Source organism: Pelobates fuscus, chromosome 8 (assembly GCF_036172605.1).
Source record: "Pelobates fuscus isolate aPelFus1 chromosome 8, aPelFus1.pri, whole genome shotgun sequence".
Lineage (NCBI taxonomy): Eukaryota > Metazoa > Chordata > Amphibia > Anura > Pelobatidae > Pelobates > Pelobates fuscus.
Window position 1 is genome coordinate 139392745 of NC_086324.1, and position 23937 is coordinate 139416681.

The 23937-nt window shown below is 37.7% G+C and overlaps 1 protein-coding gene across 1 annotated transcript in view; it reads right to left on the bottom strand.

Moving 5' to 3' along the window:
• CYTH3 (cytohesin 3) overlaps nt 1–23937 on the bottom strand; it is a 103806-nt gene that overhangs the window by 9174 nt on the left and 70695 nt on the right. Inside the window, exons 6-9 of the mRNA XM_063430357.1 lie at nt 20665–20745; nt 19414–19526; nt 16785–16933; nt 12183–12294 (exon numbers count right to left, since the gene is read on the bottom strand). Of these exons, the coding sequence (XP_063286427.1) occupies nt 12183–12294; nt 16785–16933; nt 19414–19526; nt 20665–20745 (455 nt within the window). The remainder of the gene's footprint in view (nt 1–12182; nt 12295–16784; nt 16934–19413; nt 19527–20664; nt 20746–23937) is intronic.

Sequence of the window (23937 nt, forward strand, 5' to 3'; positions counted from 1 at the left end):
CTTCTGGAACTATTTTGGGCGTACACTGCGTGGCTGGCTGGTCAAAACTTTCCCTCGATGGCAACTACAAACTACAGAACTGATCTGAGTGCTTTTCGGATATGTTAAGCACTCAGATCAGGGCTATTCGGGGATGTGACTCTTGAGGGGTTTCCATGTATTTTTGGGGTGTTGTAAAATTGTTATTTTTTTTGTACCTGGAGATAGAGTTTGGACAGTTCCTGACTCCATTATCTCTCCGGCACAGGGGAGGAGTTTACGGTGTATAAATTGAGAGTGCTTGCCTGAATAAAACAGATCTACTCCCAGCATTCAGTCTCGACTAATGCGTGTGGGGAAAGGCGATACCAGTGATATTTACTTTGAGTATTGGAGCTACTATATTTGGGGAAAGGGAATCCGTGGCGGCAATATACTGGCGGTCCACCACAATGTCATGACAGTGTGAGATCATTTGGGAGATATCCTCAATCCTCTTTACAGTCAGATCTATAGATAGGATACACACAGAAATCAGAAAGGGATTTCCATTCAAATTCACTGTAACAGACTTTGGCATCATTATGTCCCTCTCCAAATTTACATGAGTAGAGTTTATAAGTCAGCCGCATATCAATAAAACAGTCAATAAGATCAACAAGCAAAATGTTCCCTAATAATATGGTAACATACAATTTGCATATAATGCCAGGTGAGTGCCTTGTCCACAACAGATTTCCTAGATAATTTTTTTTTTAAATCTTTTAAATAAACAATACCAAAAAGAGAAACATTTTTTTAAATGTGTCCTTATTTCTTTGAAACTTCACATATTTAAAAGTTGTGGATTCTGTCAAAGCGACGTATATAAAGTTAATGGTTAAAACAGTCTCCTGAAGCCTTGTTTGTGCTAGACAGACCTGGCAGAACAGTGAAAGAGGTGGGCTCTGGAGCAGTATAATCTTTTATCCATTAGGGACTCTGCTGACAGATGTTTCCTCTTGGATTTGTTTTTATGGATGGTCAGACTTAACTATTTCCTAGCTACAAAGCAGGGGGAAAAAAAATATATTATATAATTTTTAAATACTGTCAATGCTGTGAAGGTAAAGGAGATTGCACGGCCACTTTGTTACAGTACAGTCATTTTTAACCAAATCCTTATAGCTGTGCCTGAAGATTTGGACCCAATCTAAATATTGTATTAATGGGGCAGTCTAAGCACCCAAATCACTTCAGTGATTAAACCACGCTACTGAGAAACTGCACCGTTTACATTTTGCCGTTTTCACATCTTGTACTGGCTGTCATTCATTAAGGGCGTCGGACTAAAAAGATTCAATTACTGAATCCATTGTATGCCCAGTGTCAGCATGGACAGTAATCTGGGTGCATTCACTGCTTCTCTGTGAAATGCAGTGTTTTCAATAGAGAAATCATGAGATGGTAGATATCAGTAATTGCTTTGTTTATATTCACCGTCCTCAGGGCTTAAATAAAAAAAAAATTTAAAAAAAAAAAAGGAGGTGGGGGCTAGTAATTTAAAACAGGTCTAATGGTTTTTTTTTGTTGTTGTTTTTTATTTTTTTTTAAATACAAAGTGGATTGTCAAAAAACAAAAACTGAACATAAAGGACTGCTGATTTCTTTAGATCAAGTGATTTTCCTTATTTTTTTGATAATGCAGCGGCTGTGGACTAGGTTTCCCAAGATTCTAAGCATCCAGTCCACAACAGCTGCAGTGCCAACTATTAGCCATCAGTAGTATAATCATACTACGTACACGTCTTATGCGATAACAGAACAATGAGATCAACCTCGGAAATCAGCAATTTTGTAGAAAAAGTGTTAAAATTGATGAGGAACATGCCATTGGTTTCCATGGTGACGGCACCTATTTCACAGCAGTGCCACACAAATGTTCTATTTATAAAATCACCCAAATATGTTGCCAGATCAACACAGTCCCTGTTTGGAAGAGCTCCCCCAGTCGCCATCATTCTCCCTATGTCCCCTACTGCACGACCCAGTCTTTTTACCACCTGTAAAACTCCCAATTAACAATCCAGCTGCTTGAAAACATAAGCATGGTGTAGTCCAGTTCAGTTTTTTTGATGCCGTCATGCTCAAAGGGCTGAAAATCCACATTCACAGAAGTAACAACATATTTTTTATTAAAAGTCTATTTTCAGAATAAAATATTAAAAGAAACACATTTATGCAAGATTTGGGGTTTATGAGCAGAAAAGAGCACAGTTGAAGAAAGCGAGTTTTCCCCTAGGCAAATAAGCTTTGTATTCCAGAAAACAGTGTATCAGATTGTATTCTAGAAAACCAAGCCGGAGACATTGCAGGTACCCCAAAGCATTCCTACTACTAGAAGTCACATAAAATCAGTAAATATGGATTAGTGATGCAAAAGAAGAACTATCTGCAATATGGGTAAAGAAGACACCATTTAGTTATGTGGCCCCAAAAAATAAAAAAATAAAAAATAATAATTTGCCACTGCCTAATTAGCCACAGTTAGTTCATCAACAAATTCTTATAGAATAACCGCTTTTGGAAAGCACAACTGGATTAATTCTAAGGCACCATGAAGATACTTGGGCAAATATGGCCCCCAATCACCATCCCTATATAAAGACTAAAAAAGGGTTGGGGGTGCTTATGGACCCTGTGGAATCATAATTCTTAACTTGTGGGGCGCAGAGTCTCCAAAAGGTCTATAACAGTGGGAAATGTTCAGGAAGTACTCTTTGCTCTGCTGCCGAGAAATTCATTTAAATTATAAAAAGAAACCAAGCTCGTGTCAGCTCCTGAATCATTTGTCCTACACATGATGCTTCAAGAACTTCAGGATTTTTCTTTGGAGCCAACGGACTAAAGCAAGGATTTTGGAGGTTACAAATTAACAGAAATTCATGATTCAGAACATCGAAGCAAAAAAAAAATATCTACATACACTGCAGTACATTTTTCTTCCAATATAGTATTTTACTCATATACCCAATTTCTACCTAAACACCAGCTCCTGTTAAATCTTTTAGAACTGGTGCAGTAATCAGGAAGGAGTAGAATTCTATTCTTATAACAGTGAAACAGTCCTCCTTGCTCTTAAATTATAATCAGTCTCACAGTGCAGGTCAACTCGTGGACTATGTGCCCATGCAGAGTGCACTACAATGGTAGTCGCCAATTCATACATTTGTTTGCCAATTCTTGCAACCAATACCCGTCGGCCGGAGGTGCGGTGCAGTTATGTAGCAGCTAAACAGTAAGTCCTGGGTTAAATCGGGGAACACATAGTAGGTAATTAAACTGATTTAGCTAACCAGGAAATGGAAGCAGTGGCAGTGGAAACAGAACAGTTGGTGTGGACACCCATGTCCAGACGCACCTATAGCAAGTGAATAGGCTGAGCAAGGTTGGAGTTCATTGGTTTGATTTTATCCTACTTATTCCAACTCTGGAGGATGGGAAGCTACCCAATGATCAGTACGGTCGCTCCATGTATGAAAAAAAATTATTAGGATGTGTAGTCCACATGCTACCTAAATAGCATAATTGTTCCTGCAGATATACTGGCCATGCATTTGTGTCATGAAGATCCCATTCTTAATTGTATACAGAACGGAGATCTGGGGTCTGTGAATCACTGGAGTTAACAAAGTCACTACCAATTTTCCAATCTTCCAGCTTTGTTAAGAACATACCCACTGCACCTTCTGGTACCTTTCTGATCATGGTTATTGGAATGGTTTTATCCATAATCCATGGTCTGTGAGCTTGAACAAGTCTGGCCATTCTCATCTGGACTCCTTAAAATAAAGTATTTTCACCCACAAAACTGGCATTTACTGAATCTATAACATGATTCTCTATAAGCTTCCGAAACTCAAGAGTCAAAATGGGTCAAAATCCCATTAGATCCAGGGATGATCACCATGTCTGGTACTAAACAGTAAGCATTTAGCTTGTCAAGAGCCCATACTGAGAGAACAGATAATATATTGAGACAATGTAATAATGTTGAATGGCTCCAATGCATACTGTTATCACGGTGGGTGAATGTTTACTCTTATTACAAATCAAAAAGTTACTGATGGTCAATATCCATTACAAGGTCCAGAACAAGTCGGGCACAGCAGATGCAGATTTACTCTCTCGTGTTCTAAGAACCCAAAGATCACCATTTAACAGCATTTTCCTAGAAACAGGTTGAGTTTATCCAAGAGTAGAATAGTTAGAATATATTGAATTTGCCTTTGGCCCTCAAACGATTTTGACCTTGAAATTGGGCTCCTTTGCTAGCAGGCATGATCTCCTGTTTTACTGCAATGCTATCAGTCTATGTGGGATTCCTTTATATGTTCCAAAAACGTAAAATACAAAGAAAGAATAGTTTAGTTCATTTTGTAGCTAATCCAATTTAGACATGTTATTTGAGTTTTGCATTAATATTCATCTTTTACAAATACTAAGAAAAAGTCACCCAGCTCTTTATAATGTAAGTACTGGTACCCAACTTGTTACAGTTTTGTGATATTTTGAGTATTAAAACAAAAAAAAAAAACACCAACAACCCGCACCTCCCTCCCATTATGTAGAAATGTATACCATGGGTCTGAAAAAATACATCTTTGGTTCCTAACCATGGCCCTCTTACTCCTAGTGACCACTAATAATTGTCTGTTTCTAAGCTAAAAACCACATACATTAATTGCATGGACATTTAGACACACTAAATCGTGGGCATCAGCATAAATGTCTTCATATTAATAAGTAATGATCATATTGCATGGACTACGTTAAATGATTGGGTTATATGTTAGCTTGCATCATGAAAGCATAGGTTAGAAAGCAAGATCTGTTTTGTAATGTATTTACCAGACTTTTAAATAGTGCGTTGAATACACTCTCCATCACATAATTTGGCTCTTTCCCTCCCGTGGGGAATTCAGAGTATTTATTTTCTGATACACTGGGAGTTTTTGAAATACTGGACTAATTTAGCTGACTCAGTATGTTAAGTGGTCGTACATAGCCATATGGAATTAGAAAGGACGTAATTTCCAATTCACTATTATAAATGGGGACTGGTAAAGAGCTACGGTTGTTAACTATTTGTTAACAGTGCATTAGAGAATCAGTATTTGGCAGAAGAATCAAAATGATTTTTTCAACCAAAAAAATGAAAAAATCTAAAATAAATGCAAAATGGTGATTATGGAAAAAAAAGCTCCATTCCATGATTTTTTTAAAAAATATATAATTTGCAAAAAAAAAAGAAATATATATATACTATGGCGGAAAAAAAAAGGTGAATGACAAAAATATAACTAAAAAGGAAAAAAAGTGCATGGCTGGAAGCATTTGTGTACGTACCTCCTAATGCAGAATAAGCAGAGACAGCCAGTCACAGAACAGAAAGGTGAAAGGTCATAGGCCATAAGGAAAACAAGAAGGGCACATTTAAACCACTTTTTTAAAAATAATAATAAAAAAAAATAAACTCCTAGCCAAACCAATACAAACTCACAGATAATATGGAAAAATTAAAGACATACCAAAAAAAAAAAAAAAATAGAAAATCACTGTAGATCAAAGCATTATTTCTTAAGCAGAAAACCATATTTTATAAATGAAACCGCTATAAGATAATATTAAAACACAGCGTTGTATTTTAGTTTTTTTTTTTTTTTTTTTAAAGAAAGAAACCGGGTAAAATTAGAATGTAGAATAGTCTTGCGTGTTCCACACAGTCACACATCTGGCAGCCATTTTTATTCAACCAAAAGCATCTTGTGAACCAAATTTAGATAAGGTCCATACTGTTAAATGAAGTAGTGAAACGGTTTATCGGGACACCAAGACTAGTTTTCCATACCCTGCAAATCACTCTTTAATGAATATATTCTTCAATTTGTAAAAAGTAGGCCGAACAGATATGACAAAAGTCTCCAGGCAAACTGCAATCACAGCTTGGCTAATTTATACCAATTTTGCAATTCAGTTTATCAAATAAACCCAATTAAAAGTTTATAAAACAAATCCTTTTTTTTTCCCCAAAAAAAACAAACAAACAAACACCTAACTGCAAAGTTAAACGGTTCTTATTTTTAAAGGAGCATCAATTTACTTCTCAATAGTTGCTTGTCCTATATTTGGCAAAGTCAACTTTCTACATGAGAGGTTTGCCTTGACGTGGCAGGTGGGCTAATCTCGCTCATGGCCATTGGAGAAACTAAATAACCTCCATTTGTTTAAATGTGCATAGGGATTTGGGAAGAGCGCAGGTAATTTTATTTTCCTTTTGGTTTCAACTTTCTACATGCCTGAGATAAATGCAGGGCAGTTAGACACTAAGATGATTGCCCTTGCTCAATTTTCGATACTTTCCCTATGAACTCCTAGATTATTCTTACACAGCAGCCATCTTACTGTCTGACACACAGAACGGTATCAAGCTTTGTAACATGTTTGACCCTATATACATGTTATAAACAATGGCTGGTGTAAATATATATGGTTAGGAACAGTGTGAGAACTCTACACCACTAAAATAGTTGTGTAAAACAAATATGATCATATATTTTAGATACTTCGGTCATCCGTTCAGTGTTAGGTTTGTTAAAGTTTTTTTGTTTTTTTTTTCAAACAAACCGTTATTTCCGAGGTTACGGCTTGTCAGCTGTTTCCACCGCAAAAATGTAGTTTATTTATACCAGATTTGATATAAGCAAAAAGTGATCTTTCAATACGCAGATATAATTAACTCCAAAAATGGTTTGTTTTTTTCACGTATCAAACATGCATCAGCAATGCTATGCAAAGTAGCCATCTTGGTTTTAGGAATGGTGTTGGGAATTCAGCAAAGCAATGTATACATTGCATTTAGTACAAATTGGTCCTTGTTTAGAGGCCTTGTAACCACTTTCAGTCATATTCATTAACATTCTCTTCATTGCACTTTTCCTGGAGTTGACTTATGAAAACTAATAATGACAGCTTAGTTCTTATAGTGCTGCATGTGTCCTGCAAAAACATTATGTCAGAATATTATGGTGGAGAGGTGGGGGGTGGGGGGGGAGGAATAATTAATAAAATTTCTGTTTAAATGCAGAGTTTTGTCAAATCAAAAACTACGCAATGGTACCTCACTATTCTCCTCATTTATGTGACTGTTGTGAAAAATGTAAAATGAAATACAAGCAGACGGCAAATGAATGTTCATTACGGTAATGAGTAATGACAGGTAATGCAAACGTGTTAAACACGCTTTAATTGATTCAGCTATATTTCCTTATTATGTTACTTTTTTTTTTTGGTAAAGGTGGGGAGGGTGTGCCAGCAGGGTTACTCTAACCAAATAGTTTTATTCAAACACTGTTTATTCATTTGGAATAACAATTTAACATGGTAGCAATAAAGTGTTTTATATATTTAACCATCAGTTCTAGTGTATGGGATGGTCCTAACTAGGGTTTACCCTAATAAAATACCATCTGTCCATCAGCTGGTTACAACACACACTGATGGAGTACAAACAGTACAATTATTATACTGCCTGAAGCAATAAGAGGCTAATTTACTCTACATACAACATCCTTCCCATCATCCACTGCAAGAATAGACCAGTAGCGTGATAGAACATCTCAAGTGGAAATATTACTCATCCAATTTTGGAACACTCAAATAGAATAATAAAAGTTAAATGTGGTTAGTGGCACAGGCAGAGCACACAATGAGAATGTGGTACGGTGTACGTGGGTACTGCAAGGGGGGGGCAGATGCGCTCACATGACACTATAAAATCAGTCTTTTTGTGTATTTCTGCTCTCCCTGTTCTAGCTTTCAGCAAGTCTTTTGTTGTTTGTTCTTACAGAGTTCACAATGTGATAACAGTGATCACACTCACATTTTTTATTCCAAAAATATACTCTGAAACAACAATATTCATAAGAGGAATGGTCACATCAGGAAAAGAAAGGCAACATTTTTTTTTTTTTTTTTTCTCCAATCAAGCATTTCATTTAGATGTATAGCTGTTTTGGCACAGCCTGGGACCAATACAAAACCCTAAATGTCCCAGGATTCTCTGTGTGGACCATAACTGAAAATTATTAAAGTTTGCAAGCAAAGCAATTTGGAAAGATGCACACAGAATAGAATACAACTGTTTACAACTCCTCTGCTGCATATTGCACCCCCATATGTAAAACGTGTTTATTGGGGTAAGACAGAGGAAAGTCACCAACACATAACTGAAGAAAAGAAAATGAAAAACATTAAAAATCTCAAAGCATTTTATCAGCAACTCTACATTTTGATGTGATGATATGAAAATACAGTTAGATGAAAACTTGGTCCCTGAGTTCTCTCCCTGAACGCTGCCATTTACAGGAATAATCAAAGCACCATAACCACTACAGCCTGCATCAGTAACTACAGCCTGCGTCAGTGACGCTAAAAGTGTCCTAGCGCCCTCTCAAGCAAACTGTTTGAGAACAGCAACATACCTTGGAATCCGTTGGGTGCCAGTCACCTCAACTCTTGGAGTTAGAGGTTTTACTACTTTCCTTGGGAAGAGGTCAGGGCACTCCCAGAAACCCTGCGACTGTTATGGTGCTAGGATTGTGCCATTAAGTGATCCTCGATCAGTAGCACCACCTACCCAGTTAAAGATCGCTTTGCTTGCAGCACGTACTATAAATGGTATGCCCAGTAACAACTACCATCATAACACAGACATATTGCTGGGGAAAGCAACGAGATCTCCAGTCAGGTAAGCTCTGCTGCTGATCGACAATAACTAAAATGGCAGCCACCAGGACGTAAACACTGCAGAATTTGACCGTTTTTCTTGATCTTTATACAGAGAACACACATTCATTCACTACTTGGAGATTTACAATTTGTAGGTTATAACAGTACAGTCCCTTTAATTGTGAGAGATGTTTTGCATATAAAACCAGTTTTCAAAGCTGTGTAGTTTAAAATATACCACCTAATAGCATAGGTCACTGCTACTCTAATTGCATCAGATCATATTGTGATCTTGCATGCATTTTTGCGCCAAGAGTCCTCTTTAAAGGAAACCATCCCTTTTCCTGAAATTGCAACATTGACTAAACATTGAAAAAAAGGTGTCCAACACGTCTTAACCCTTTTCAAGTGATGTTCAGTTTTTTTGTTTTTTTTTTAATTTCTATTACAAATTGGGAAATGGCATCACAATTCAGTTAGAGCGCCCATTGTTATGTGATTTTCTCTTTTTCCAAATGCATATTTAGGATGTGGTTTCTTTAATAACTAGGGATATGTTTTTTTCAACTAAAGTTTTTCTGATTTGACAGGTAGTTTAAAGTGTTATTTTAAGCACCATGACCGCGTCAGTGATTTGAAGTGGTCATGGTTCCTGGAGTCTGTACGTACAGTGTTTCAGTAAGAATTTAACCTCTTTCTGCCAAAAGTGTAACTCCGCCTCCAGCAGCATAATTAGGGCGTCATTAGCGGGCGCAGAACAAGAGTTTAGGGCTGGCTAATGTGGATGCTATGCGTATACCCTGCGTTCATTACCAGGGAAGGCCCTGCCCTGCGGGGACCTGTTAAGAGGGTAAATCTTTGCAAAACATTTTGCCCCATTACCAGGAGATTGGTTCAGGCTGTAGTGGTTATTATGCGTGGAATGGAGTAACCCTTTCGGCTGTTTAAAAGCAGAATAAAACCATATAAAAAGAAAAGGGTTAATGTCTCCTTAAATGGTATATTTGTTCATGAAGATGAGAGTGATGGGTGAAGACAAATCGCAAAGATACCAGGATCAGCATAGTTAAATGAATTATAAGTAACTGCAAATTTCATAAATGACTGAATGTTTCCGTGCTGTGTTTATCACTGCTTGTAAGGTTGGGCTAAAAAAAAAAAAAAAGATTGCGGAGCACAGATATTTGATTGGCTTGGAATGTAATGTAATGTATTAACCAAACAAAACAAAAAAGGGTGGAAATTTAAAATTGATTATCAATGTGTGATATGTATTGCTTCTTTCTTCCATTCCTATTTAAAGTTTTTACATTTTATTATTCATGAAATATCAGCATGTTATGCAAAATCTTTTTAGGCATTATATTTGGGATACAATTAGCAGATAGTTATTTCTAAAAGACTAAGCACCCATATGTAGGCTACATTTCACTAAAACAGGTCCACTGTGTTTCTCGCTGCCTCCCTGAAAGGTTTCCATTCATTGCTGCAAAGGAACATACCTCCCAGGTGTCCCTATTTAGATAGGACAGTCTATGTGGCCTTTATTTCTCTGTCTCTCTTTTTTATCCAAATGTCTCTCTTTCTAGGTGCTCCATATTGTTGGTGTGCCTGAGTGTATAACAGAGCTCTACAGCAGTAATACTCACAGTAACGTGTCTAAACTACAATAAATGTGATTAGAAATCTGTCTGTGTAAATAAGATACATTGTTCTTGTTCTATATTACAATTTAGTTCCTTAAATAGTTATAAGTGAGTCACCTACAACAGCTCCACCCAAAGTCACAACCCTAAAATTATAGTGTCCCTCTTTGTCCATTTGAAATGTTGGGAGGCATTAACCCCTTAAGGACACATGACATGTGTGACATGTCATGATTCCCCTTTATTCCAGAAGTTTGGTCCTTAAGGGGTTAAAGTACAGCTGTACACAGTGCCTCCCTTGCTATAGGAGAACATGAAAGGTTGCAATGCATAATGTGGCCACAATAATCCTCCTTTGTAAAAATTTAAATAAAATTTATTTCAGCTCCTATTAACAGATTAATTTAGGATTTTCGTTAAGCTATTTGCCAACTGTGACTTCATCTGACGCAGGTTGTGCAGCTTTTACTGGATAGGACACAGCTGAACATCATGGGATATGCAAAAAAACAACAAAAAAAACACTCTGAAAGTAGTGTTAGCACCGGGATTGGCTGAAATGGTAAGCCACTTCCAGGTCTGAGAGCCAACTACAGATACTGCAGATTCTGGTGTTTCGGTGGATTGTCCCTATTTTTGCACTGTAGGATCAGTTATTTTATTAGTCTATCCTTAAACAACTCTAACACATATTTCCTTAATGTTAGACGCTCTCTGGTTTGCAAAAGGTTTTTTACATTTTCTTAATACAGTTTTAAATAAATATTGTTGATCTAGGTTTGCCATTACAGTCTTTTGAATACTTCAATATGCAGTAACATGGATTAGTTGGGTCTTGGTGAATACATTTTACAATTAACACCATAGAGAGCTAGATCACATGTGTACTGAAACTCCCTGCACCTGACAGGTCATCTCTATGGTTAAGCTGCTCTTTGCTCATGATGGACTCGGTTATATGAATGTAAGAAATAGTTATAGCTACAAAACAAATGCAGAACTACCAGAAAAATAAGTTATAAATAAACTTATTTCACCAGAATAAGTTTGGGAGGGGGTGGGATATGCTACCCCCTCCAGTGTTTGAAAACCTGACATTCACTGTAGTTCCATTTTCCAGAACAGTCATCAGTCAAATCAATTTGATTAGGTTGGGGAGTGTGCACTAGGGAGCTTGGAATCCCCTCCACAGGGGAATAAGATTTTTTTTTTTACAGTTTAATATATTATAATTGTATTATCATTACTGTACAAAGTCAATGTGCTTAAAACAAAATAAGCAAAATAAACAGGCACTACGAATATGTCAAAGTAGATATTATTGAGATGTAACATTTGCACTTATTTTACCTCCAGTTATGACTAGTTTCAATAAATTACATGATCATGTAAAAAAAAAAAAAAAAAAGCAAAAAAAATAATAATTATTATTGCAGAAAAGGAGATAAAGCTTATATAAACCTTGGACAGTGATTCTCCTGAACCGCAGCATGCAGACGAAAACCCATAAATTCCTTCCAAATCTGTTTAACAATGTGAACATTTTGATGTTATAATAAATGACACAAGTGTTCACAAAAACATTATAGAGAGGAAATAAACACGGTCCATTTTAGAGGTTTAATTAGATCCTTATTTCTTGCAGACCAACTAAAATGTATGCCAGGACAAAGAAGCGTGCTACTTTTTGATCATTAAAAGAAATACAATGTGACATGTGCAGCATTCAACAGCTAAAATGGAAAAATAGAAAGAAGAAAAAAAACAAAAAACAATAATTTCACTTACCTAATTTTAAGAGCCAGCCTTCTCGGTCTGGGTTGAAAAATGTGTGTGTCAAGTCATTCCCATCATCCTCTGGAATTTTAAAGGGTTCATTCTTAATACTTTCATATAAGTTCTGTGAAGAGGAAAATAAATATTTAAATAAAAATAAGAATCATTCCCCTTCTGGCATACAATTTATCTAACACTGCAGTCTCTAGAATCTCCCACTGATGTCATATGTCAAGTTTAAAACAAATTGCTGGAAACAATTGCCAGACCGTTCCCCAGGGCTTTTACATATTGAAGATAGTCTCTGATTACAAAAAAAAAAAAAAAAGGCTTGCCAAGTATATCTGGACCTGCAAAACACCAGCAGATGGAACGTCGAGGCTCAGAGCTCTCAGCGTTTCATGACAAAGGAGCGGAGGTAGAATAAAATAACGCTAAAGGAAACACCTACCAGTTCCAAGCAGAGGAACACAAGGAATTCTCCGGTATTAGGCTCATGGTAGAAGCTTACAATTGCTCCACACAGTTTAGTTGTATGAGCCATGTATGGCAAATGGTAACAGTGGATAGGACACCCAGGCATGTGCTGTCCAGAAGGGGCAGAGGCCAGGTATGAATCCAATATAATTCTTGGGTGAAAACCAACTTATCTAGGGCATATACTAGTTACGTGACCATTGGAACCATGTGAAGTTGACAAACATGCCAAGATGCCAAACTCAAGTTGATCAAACGGTTTTGCTTAATAAAACCGCACATCCCTAATCTCACTCCTTTTTATAATACAGGTAGGCATTTGAGGCAGGTTCAACCATACATAATTATTTCTGAGCTGGGGGGGAGGAGGAGGAGTGATGCTTGCACAAGGTCTCTTTAACACTAACATTTCGGCAGGTTAGAGAATCATAGGCTGCAGATTCAACGCTATTTAGGTATTTCTCCACTCTATACTTCTAAGCCTCTCGGTGTGATTTGAGCAAATAGGCATTTTATTGGGTCATACCCCTGGGGTAATCTCACTAGTTAAGTGTTCTTGCATAGCAAGACCACTTAATGTTATCTCACATATATATTATTATTATTATTATAGCCTAATTTACCACCCTAACTCCTCCCACAGTTTTTACACTACATAGACAGAAATATACCAAAACGTGCGGATTGTTCCCGATTGGTGTGCTATTACTTTGTGGAACGTTTCGCCTAATGGTTCTCGGAATATCGTCGTTCTTGTGGCGAAATTTGTCCCATAGGAATGAATGGCAAAGCTAGAGTGGGAGCTGGCAAAAGCTGAAAAATCAGGACATGATTTCTAAACTGCCACCACTCCATTTTTAGGCCCACCTACACAAATCTTATATCAAAACGTTCAGCTATCCCTGCTGCCACTAAAAATGTCCACAGCTAAGCCATAGTCCTGATAGTTTTCACAATATGACCATTTGTTTGCAACTCACGCCGTCCATTGACAGTCATTGAAACTCCACCCTGCAAAACTCACATTTGAAGGGCAATTTCTAAACTGCGACTGTGCCTTAATTTTTAATATTTCAGAGACATAATATGCATCCAAATTTAGGTCTGGGTCTTGTGATTCTCAATATAAAGCTCTTCGCTGTAGGATTTATAGTTTTTAAAATACGACCGTTTGAGGATGGCTACCGCCAAAATACTCTGACCTGTGCCAGGCTGCTGCAGCAGCAAGTGATGTCATAGACAGAGCCTTTTGTACACCTGCTAATGTTTTTATAAATGTATGTTTTAATGTAAGTGTGCAACAACGTTGCAATTAAATGTGCTATATAAATGATAACAGTTACTCCGCCCACTTCAGTTGTAGACTACTGGTGGAGGCAAGAACACTTCACACAATTTCCCCAGAAATTGTAGCTTTTCTAGTTTATTCTATACTCTTGCAGAAATGTCATGTTTCCCTCCTGCCATTATCAAACCCAATGGAACCTAATTATTAGTCATTGGTATTCTGCAGAAGAATGGAGCATTAGGATTGTCAACACACCAATTGCACACTGCCAAAGGAGAGTAGTTTCAGAAGTCTAGCCTGATGGCATCTCAATCCAGTTAGACTTCAGTGGACATTCATGAGTCTACTGAAAACCTTAAAACATATGGTCACGTAACTAGTATATGCCATTATTCAACTGAACCTGGTAAATCTATTGATTGTTAATTTTTCCTAACATAGGATACTTCCCTATGTTTACCTTTCTCTCCTTTTTCATTTCCTTTCCTACTTGTAATAAAAAAAATAAAAAATAAAAAAAAATGAAAGCTTCTATAATGTGCACTAAGTATCTATGCCAAACTTGGGTACTCCTTTAATCTTATTTACACATGCTTGCTGGAGTGATTGTAAATTCCTTTTAGTTCCCTTACCCTGCTACATTCTCTTATTAAATGCTGTAACGTTTCGCAGTCTCCTTATCGATACTCACTGGTACAATTTCTACAAAATATCCGTAAATTAAGATAAATAAATCCATCATCTGGAATATTGGGCAAATCAATGATTCATTAAGGTGGCAGTAATGTATATTGTGGTGAGCTTTTTGATCGTTTCCTGGACAAGTTTTTAGATTCATAATTCGGTTTGCAAAAGGTAGATCCCCAGATGTTTTAAAACTACAGCTACCATGATGCTTTGTCATTCTAAAGGCATGCAAAGCATCAACAGGATTGTAGTTGTACAACACCTGGGGATCTACCTTATGGGCACCCTTGTCTACAACCACTGGGTTTTTCCAAAAACAGGCATTTTCAAGAACATGTTTTAATTGCACACAAGTAGACCATTCAAGTAATCATGTTACTTCTTTTGTGTCCGCACAAAAAGTTTCCTGCACCTTCAAAGTATTGGGTATGTTGGCAATAAAATATATTTTGTGGAAATGCCCAAAGGGGTGACTATTAATGCAAGTAATGCATCACGTGCCCCACATTTAACCCCCCCTCCATCTTCAATCTTCTTGAAGGTGGCCAATGGCCTTAATTCAGTAATGTATTTTGTGAGAGAGATGAGATTAGATGAGATGAGCTTTTAGACATGCTTGATAAGTCTGGTGTTTGGATCCATCACACATCCTGCCATGCAAAATAGCCACACTACAGTGCTTTCTAAAGAAACTGACCTGACTAGATTTTTTTGATTTTTTTTTTGAGTCAGAAATTTGCTTCTATAAAGAGACTGGGGTTCAAGCAAAGTGGAGTGCTGGACTGACGGACTGAGACACAGACACGCACACTTTTTTCTATTAAGAATACTTTATTCTGGCAGCTCAACTGATAACTTTGTTTAACGTTATCTCAAATATGACAGTTCCTGTTAAATTAATCTGATAGAAATCATATCTTATAGCACAGACTAAAAAACGTTGAATAGATGACAGAGATTATGTTTTATAACCACTGGAAGCCAAAGTTGTTCCAGTAATGTGTTCTTGCCTGGACGCTGACTGCTGTTCTGTCTTGGACCAGAATGATATGCACATTACAATTTGTAAACTTGTAATTTCCCAAATTAGCTTGTTTAAGATGGCACAAAATGGGTACCATGCCACAGAGCAAGCCATTATGGCTTCCCCATTCTCTGTCTCTTGGATATCATTTTGTTCCAATAGTTAAGCCTGCAACATAAAGCTGGTAACTTATCCTACATAATGATAAGGATGTGTTAGATTTCATTCGATCAGGGTATTCTATTGCATGAGCATTGTGAGATTGCAATATCCTTGCCCCAGATGTTCCTGCTTGATTACAAGACTTTAACCAGCAAGCAGTAGATTTGTAAAAATAATTTTAAAAGGCAAAGAAAGAAAGGGGAAAAAAAGGTATTGCAATGCAAAATAAAAAACACATGGTATTCCCTCAAGAAAGCTTAATTTAGAAGGTTTTTGCAGCTTTGAAAAATCTAACCTCACCAGAATGGAACTCTCGTTACAGCCTAATGATATCCTGCTGCAGAATAAAAAAATTGGGCATGTCATGGGGTATAAAGAAGGAAAAGCTAGGGATATTTATTTTCAGAGGCCATTAGCCAGTCCTACGGCTGCATTCCAATGACATTATTTCAATAACACCAGACGATAAAGGAAACAGAGTTTGCCGTCTCCAACCTGCAAGTTTAATTTAATTTGAGACGGATAGGATTGTAAATGAGCAGCAGCTGCTCGAGGACCAGGGTTATGTAATAAATCCAACTATAGAATTTTCCTATTGCCGTTAATGTAACATTAAAAGTTACAGTTGGGCGTGCAACGAGACTTGAGTGCACATGCAATATTGGGCGTCCTCGTTACAGAGTCATTATAAAATGTACATTCATTACTTTCGAAAACTAAAACAGAATTTCTCAGCTAAATCTGAGCCAATCTGACGACCCATGCTAAGGTACAACACACATTTATAACCAAATCAACTTCATCATACGCCCAAAACTTAAAACCAACAGACTTATCAATAATGTACATTACATAAATAAAGTGTTTTATATCACCCAAGGAATGCACGATTTGGGGATTGGAAATCTGCAAGAGTCAACAACATTTGGCTTTGATGGATATCCAACAAGATGACGTGATGACAAGAGTAACTCACCCGAAGTAATTCTTCTGGAAGATCGCCTCCTTCATTAATGCCACGATTCATGGTTATAAAGCGCTCTACCGATGGCTTATCTCGCACATTAGGGTTGTGCAAACTGGTGTTGAGCATAATGATGGCAAAAGACAGGACATAACAGGTATCTGGAATGAAGGACGGTCAGTTTTAGATCAGTAAAGAAACACATGATGGTCACTAAACTGAACCTACACCAATTTCCAATTTAATTAGATTTTTTTTACGCTGTTCCTCAAATAAATAGTTTCAATTATCCTACCACACTATTAATGAACTCAGAGGGAACACAAGATCAAAATTGTGTGTTCTTTTCGGACACTGTATCATCATCATATCACACAAGGTGAAATCTCACAATTACATTTAGCTAAAATATTCAATTTCAGATGACACCAAAATAATACTAGATATCTTTTAAATGTCTCTAGGCAGTGAACGGAGCTGGGGCCCCACAGATCCTGCACAGACAGATGGACTTACAAGATCTTCCCTTTACAAATAACTGGAAACAGAAGTAGCAGAAGTTCAAGAATGCAAAAATGACATGTGCAACCAAAATAAAGAAGTGCATGAATTCTCCCAAATGTGGCAACAGTTCAAATGATGTTACAAACCAGAAAGCACACAGATGAGCTTAAGTGAATGGCAGTCTGCTATGAAATGAAGATTTGATAGTGCAGTTAAAATACACGTATATTGGAAGTTTTCTTAATGTGCACTTTTTTTTACGGCTAGAATTAGGTTTCAAGCATCACGGTCAGTGGGATTATTGGTCCCTGAAATGCAGTGTTGAGAAACACTAGTCTACCGATTTAGCCACAAAACCCAGTGTTTTTCTTCACAGCTGATCATGGTTGTATAGGGACTAGGTAATTCCCAACTCGGGAATGTACACCAGATTTCTGTTACAATGGTTGGAAAAAAAGAGTCACACTTATCATTTATACGATAATTCAAGAGCACCCTGGCAGGAGTTATGCTGGTTGAACATCATGGAAAATGTAGTTTATAAACCACTGTTGTCAAGGTTATTTACCATTGATTAATGTCCACCTCACCACGACTGAATGCTGGTGAAAAGGTAAAGCCTTGCGTGTAACAAGTACACGTTTATACTTTGTTCCTTCAATCTTTTCCTGGGTCCCCTTTCTTGTTTTTTTGTTTTGTTTGTATTTTAAAGGTTTATAATTTTACATAATTTCCTTTATGCTTTCCCCAAAATACACCGTGGAGTTAGCATGGTTTCGATGTGGTGGTGGTGGATCCACGTTGGTCTTGCCATGCATTTAAACTCGCTAATGACGCATTGCTGGAGCAGAGACCCAGGAGGTAACGTCATAAGGGGAAACTATATTTAATCTTTCCTTTATATTGTGTGTTCTATTCTTAATCTCTTCACCACAATAGGGACCTCATACAGCGGGGAAGCTGTAGGGAAGACTTATAAATGCTAATAAAAAAGGTGGGCAAACTTAAAGTTTTTTAATTGACATAGAAACCAAAGTATTCAAGTGGGAAATTTCATTGGATTCCATTGTGGAAGCCGCAAATTTAGAACTTTACGCCACTTTCATATTAACAGATGGTAAACCCATTGGGAGATTTAAAAATCTGACGGATTATATTTGGATATTTGCCACATTTCCATCACATGCTATGAAGAATCTTTGACATTGCTCATATACAAAATAAAAATCTATTTAAGTGGTCATTTAAGAAAGAGGATTTACACTTCGCTTAAAAACCTTAAAGATTCACTTGTAAATCAACTTCACCCCCAGACAAAACTACAGTAAGTCATAACAGCGTTAGTGCGTTAGTCGGGGGGTTAAAGGGACACTCCAGGCACCCAGACCACTTCTGCCCATTGCAGTGGTCGGGTGCCAACTCCCACTACCCTTAACCCTGCAACTGTAAATATTGCAGTTTTCATAAACTGCAATATTTACATTGTAGGGTTAACTCCTCCTCTTGTGGCTGTCTACTAGACAGCCACTAGAGAGCAGTTCCTGGTTTATAGCACAGGTTTTCTGTGCTATAGCATCGCTGGAAGTCCTCTAGCTATGTGAGGACCTCCAGCGTCGCTAAAATCCCCATAGGAAAGCATTGAAAGTATTTTCAATGCTTTCCTATGGAGAGGTCTATTGCGTGTGCGCGGCATTGCCACGCATGCGCATTAGGTCTTGGCGGCCGCGCATGCGCAATCTGTCTCCCCCGCCGGATTACGTAGGCAGGGGAGGAGCGTGGGCAGACCCCAAACCAGCGCCGAGGGATATCGGCGCTGGTCTCAGGTAAGTCACTGAAGGGGTTCTAACCCCTTCAGCAACATGGGATGGGGGGGTGGGAGGGAGAGGGGACCTGCATTGCCAGGAAAACAATTTGTTTTCCTGGCACTGGAGTGTCCCTTTAACTTCTTGAATCACACTAAGAATTGGAACTGGGAACTTACATTTAAGAGGCCATTCCTTTTCATGTTGACATAGATAGTGAGGCAAAATTGAGGTAAGCACTTCATTATGATAAAGGAGGTCTTAATAATTCTCACATTAAATATAGACCACCGACTCCAAATAAAATATCAGTACTATGCGAGTCGCCCACTAACCTGTAGACTGAAAAACACCAGGATTACAAAGACAATAACGTGACGCAAAAGCCTCCATCATGCGGTCAATCTTCTGAGCCTCACCAGGCAGCCTAAAACTCCACAGGAACTGCCTGCAAAGACAAAGTCACTGCACTCAACACGGGGGTTTGAAGACAGTTTGGTTAACAAAAGATATAAAATATCTGGCTTTCTTCTAGAATTAACAAATATGGACAGGGGAGAGGAAAAATAAGTCTTATTTTGCATATAATTGGATTAAAAACGTGACTTTGATAAAGTTTGATGTAATTCTTTTTTCCCCCTCTATCAAGGTTTAAGGCTGTCTTTAACTGATGCGGAGCGGTCTGTCTGTCACCATCATCTTCATTTATATAGCTCCACAGCGATTAAAAATTGCAAAAAATGGGAGTATTTGACAAGTAATTTACATATGGAATATAACAGACAGAAGGTGAATATCCTGCTCAAACGAGCTTGCAATGAATGTCTGTGTGTGTGTCTCCATTCTGTCCCATGCTATGAGTACATGTTATCCCTTTTGTCTGTGTCACTATTGTTTTCTATGACTATCTGTACAGCATAAAGAAGTCAGCCATCCAAGACTCCTTTAAAGTTAAAGATATAAACAACAAAAAGTGAACATTTCAAATAAAATAGGATTTTTTTTTTTCAGGCCTCGATGTTAAAATGTTGTCCTAATGGTTGTACCTATCAGTGTGTACCTCTGCGCTTAAGTTTTTTTTTGTAATTTTTTTTTTTTTTTTTTTAAGGTCTTTCTCTAGATCTTTCCCTTGAAAATAAAAAAATAAAAAATAAAGCCGTATAGTAAATTTTTTTTTAAAAAAATAAAAAATTGAAAGGAGGAAAACATGCACCAAATCTATTTTCCACCCATTTTTCCCCACTTCTATTTCTCCTCCTTATTTGCCATTTATGCCCTGGTTGTTCCTGGAATAAATTAGACTGTCATTCCATTTGCTACCTCTATAATATAAATTTAAAAGAAAACAGAGCATCACGTGAAATTAAAGGTCAACACACACACGGATTTTCAGTGACGTAAATTCCAGAAGTGATTGTTCCTCTTTAAATCCACACTCATTTCTTTGAAACATCCTACTGTGCACATTTATAGTGAATTAAAAGTAGGTATAGCCACCTTGGACCAAGCAATATTTTAGATATCCATCAGACGCTCAGATTTCCTAAGCCAGAGGATTCTATTGTGCTTTAATGAAATGTACCAACCTCAATGCCTGGACAAGATTCAAATCTGCAAACTCATGAAGTTCAACGAATGCTTGAAGGACGAGAATATTAAAGTCATCCCTTTAAAAAAAAAAAAAAAAAAAGGGGAAATATAAAGAGAGAACGAAATCAACATCCCAGTATATAAATAACCTGCCATACAAGAAATAGTGCACGCTTCTGCATATCTACAACATATAGAGAAGTGATAGAAAGATCATTTGCTTTATTTCCCTTGTCAGTTCATCTGCAAACCCTGTGACTCTGAACCAGCCACAACTTTGGTTTGCTTATGTGTTGAGAGTAGCTGAGCTGGCCCTTGCTGTCTATATATGGTTTCTGTCCTCTGCACATAGTACAAATGACATGTTCAAGGTGCTATAAATAATTGCAGTAACACTGGTCCGGATTAAGTTTGCTTAATTTGGGCATCACATCTGCATCTGGCTCTCTCTAACCTAATCTTTCCCCTCCGATAAGGCCACACAGAAGATATGAAATGCATTGTCCAAATCAGTGAGGCGAGGGAAGATATTAAAGCGGGGCTTGACAAAGAGAGGACCGTGATGACTATATAGTACTCACATGTATATACATCAGAGACTCTATATCCCTTTATAGGCTATTAAAAATAAAGCCAATTAAAAATGTATCCAACAAATTAGTAATCAACGCTTGGCAGTAGGATTGATATATTTATAGACAGAGAAGGATTAAGGCCCCAAAGGGCGCTAGGTTGGTTATATGTTTGCCCCAGATGGTGAATAGGGCCTAAGAAAATGCATGTTTCCAGTCTATCCCTAGGGTCCTAGGTGGTCCGTACACCGGCTAAGAGAATCAAATGGTTAATCCTGCTCTGTCTATAATACATATAGTCTGGTTCCTTACACTGCCAAGCCCTGTATTACAGGTTTCTAAAGGACATCACATTACATTCAGCGGTCTGAATTAGCAAAGTATGCACACATATAATATGATAGATATGCCTTGTATAATATAAACAAAAAATTTAAAAAGTCAATGATTCATTTACATTAGCACTGCTGACACAGATACGCAGAATACTAAACAAGCAACAGCAAGCTTGATGCTTTTAAATCCTCTCTACCCACGCATCTTTTTACACAGAGCTTGCAAATCCTTTTTGCGAGGTCCAAAATCCATAGTCCATAACGTGTGCGAACACGATGGATTTTAACATTTCAGTAGTGTTTGGTCTATGCGCACATCTCAGAAAAGTCGTAGTCATTACGAAAAGGTTAAATCATAATAGAGTGACATTTACACCAGGCTGCCAGCTTGTGACTAGTTCATAGATCCAATGACCTTGTGAGGGATGCTGTACAGAACAGATGATGCAAAGCAAGAGAATGTGTTTTTCCCCTAATATTCCTACTGCGCTATAACAATAGAGAGCAAAATCTTGGGTGAGAGGAAAATACCGTGGGTGTTGGAAACTGAAATGTCACCATTTATGGATTGTATGGAGTGACACACTTTACTAAACTCTGACCTGGAGGTCAGTCGCTTGTTAGAATCTCTCGCCAACACAGACTATTCTCATGGCGCCTATTGAATTGATATACTAAGTGGCTGTTAACCCCCAATTGACAGTGGTTGAACAGCAGCCCGTTTACTATGTCGCTTAAAGTGTTAAACTCAATGTGTCAACAAAAACAGACCCGGTTAATGCCTGGTTTTCAAACTTACCCATGGGTGGTGAACTGGGTGGGGATTCCAGCCCAATTGCAAGGGGCCAGGCAACACCAAAGGGAATTCATTTGCTAGAAAGGCTTTACTTTTGTAACTTGGCCCTATTCACACAAAATGATCATGATGTTCCTTTAAATCTGGTAACTAAGCGTATAGTGCTTCCTCTGTGTCAGGCTTCCCCAAACTCCGGCCTGCCAGATGTTGCTGAACTACAACTCCCACGATTCTATGGATGAAATAGATAGGCTGAGAAATCATGTGAGTTTTAGTTCAGCCACATCTGGAGAAAAGAAGGGGAAGGGGGATCGGTTGCATGCACCTCATGGTGGATATAAAAGCACTGCAGCTAGCAGTGACAGTTCTATAAGTCGAATGGGATTCATATGTCGCATTTCCTATATAGACTTAATCAGTCGTGAAATAATATCAGTCAAATTGAAACTAGATATGGGGTACGTTCTCGGTTTCTGCTTAATCTAGACTCTTTGAAGAGAAATGGCAGCATCTGATACTATCTCTAGGTAAAGATGTGCCAGTGCAGAGGATTTTATAGCTCTTACTATCCAGACACTTTTCTGTACCTAAAGAGGGGATTGATAATAAATGGAAGTATAATGAAATCACCCTCAGAAGCAAGGTCACCCATTACTAAAACAGACTGTAACAAAGGGTAGAGGGTCCTATTCCAGCTCACATTACTGTGGGTGGTCCCTGCCACACGGATTTAACTATCTAAGAGGGATTACAGCCTGTGTAAATGACAATACATCGAGCCCTACGATTAGGGTCACCACCACGTTTTCGTGGACACAGAATTTGATTCTGTTTATTGACATCTCCAGAATGTTCTGTAGTATGAATAACTTATATGCTGCTGGATTTATCATCTGATTTACCACCTTCAGCATTTGACTACTGGATAACACAAAGTACATGCTACCCATGAATTTGTCTAAGTGATCGGTTTTCTAGAAACCGGGGTGGAGGGGGCAGTCCTTCGTATGGTGTACAAATGTCCCTGAGTTTGGTTATACAAGATAGTCATAAGTTCGATAAATGCCATATGGCCACATCAGCACCCAAAAATCAAATGCACAAGACCTAGAATTGGGAAAAGTATGAAAAACACAGAGAAAGGAAAAACTTCCCTCCCAGCACGGTTTCATTGTTACTCCAGAAACCCCCACCTCCGGGCAACCAGACATTGATAGAGAACTCTATGGGTCGCAGACCACGTGCCCACCACACCTTCTATATGAACTTCTAACAATTCACACGTTAGTAAATCAACCTGTTGGAGTTTAAATAACATGCAGAAAAATAATAGTGGCGAATAAAGAATTGGAAAAATGCTTAAAAAAAAAAAATTAAAAATTAAAAAAGATATAAATTAAAATTCTAAAAAAATAATACAGTTCAATGCACTGTAGTAGCAGACATTTACTGTAACTCGTGGCTCTCCATATGTTGTAGATCTACAATTACCATAAAGATTAACCAGCCTTTAATATTGCAAAGCATTATGGGAACAGAAATTCAACAATATCTGGGGATTAATTA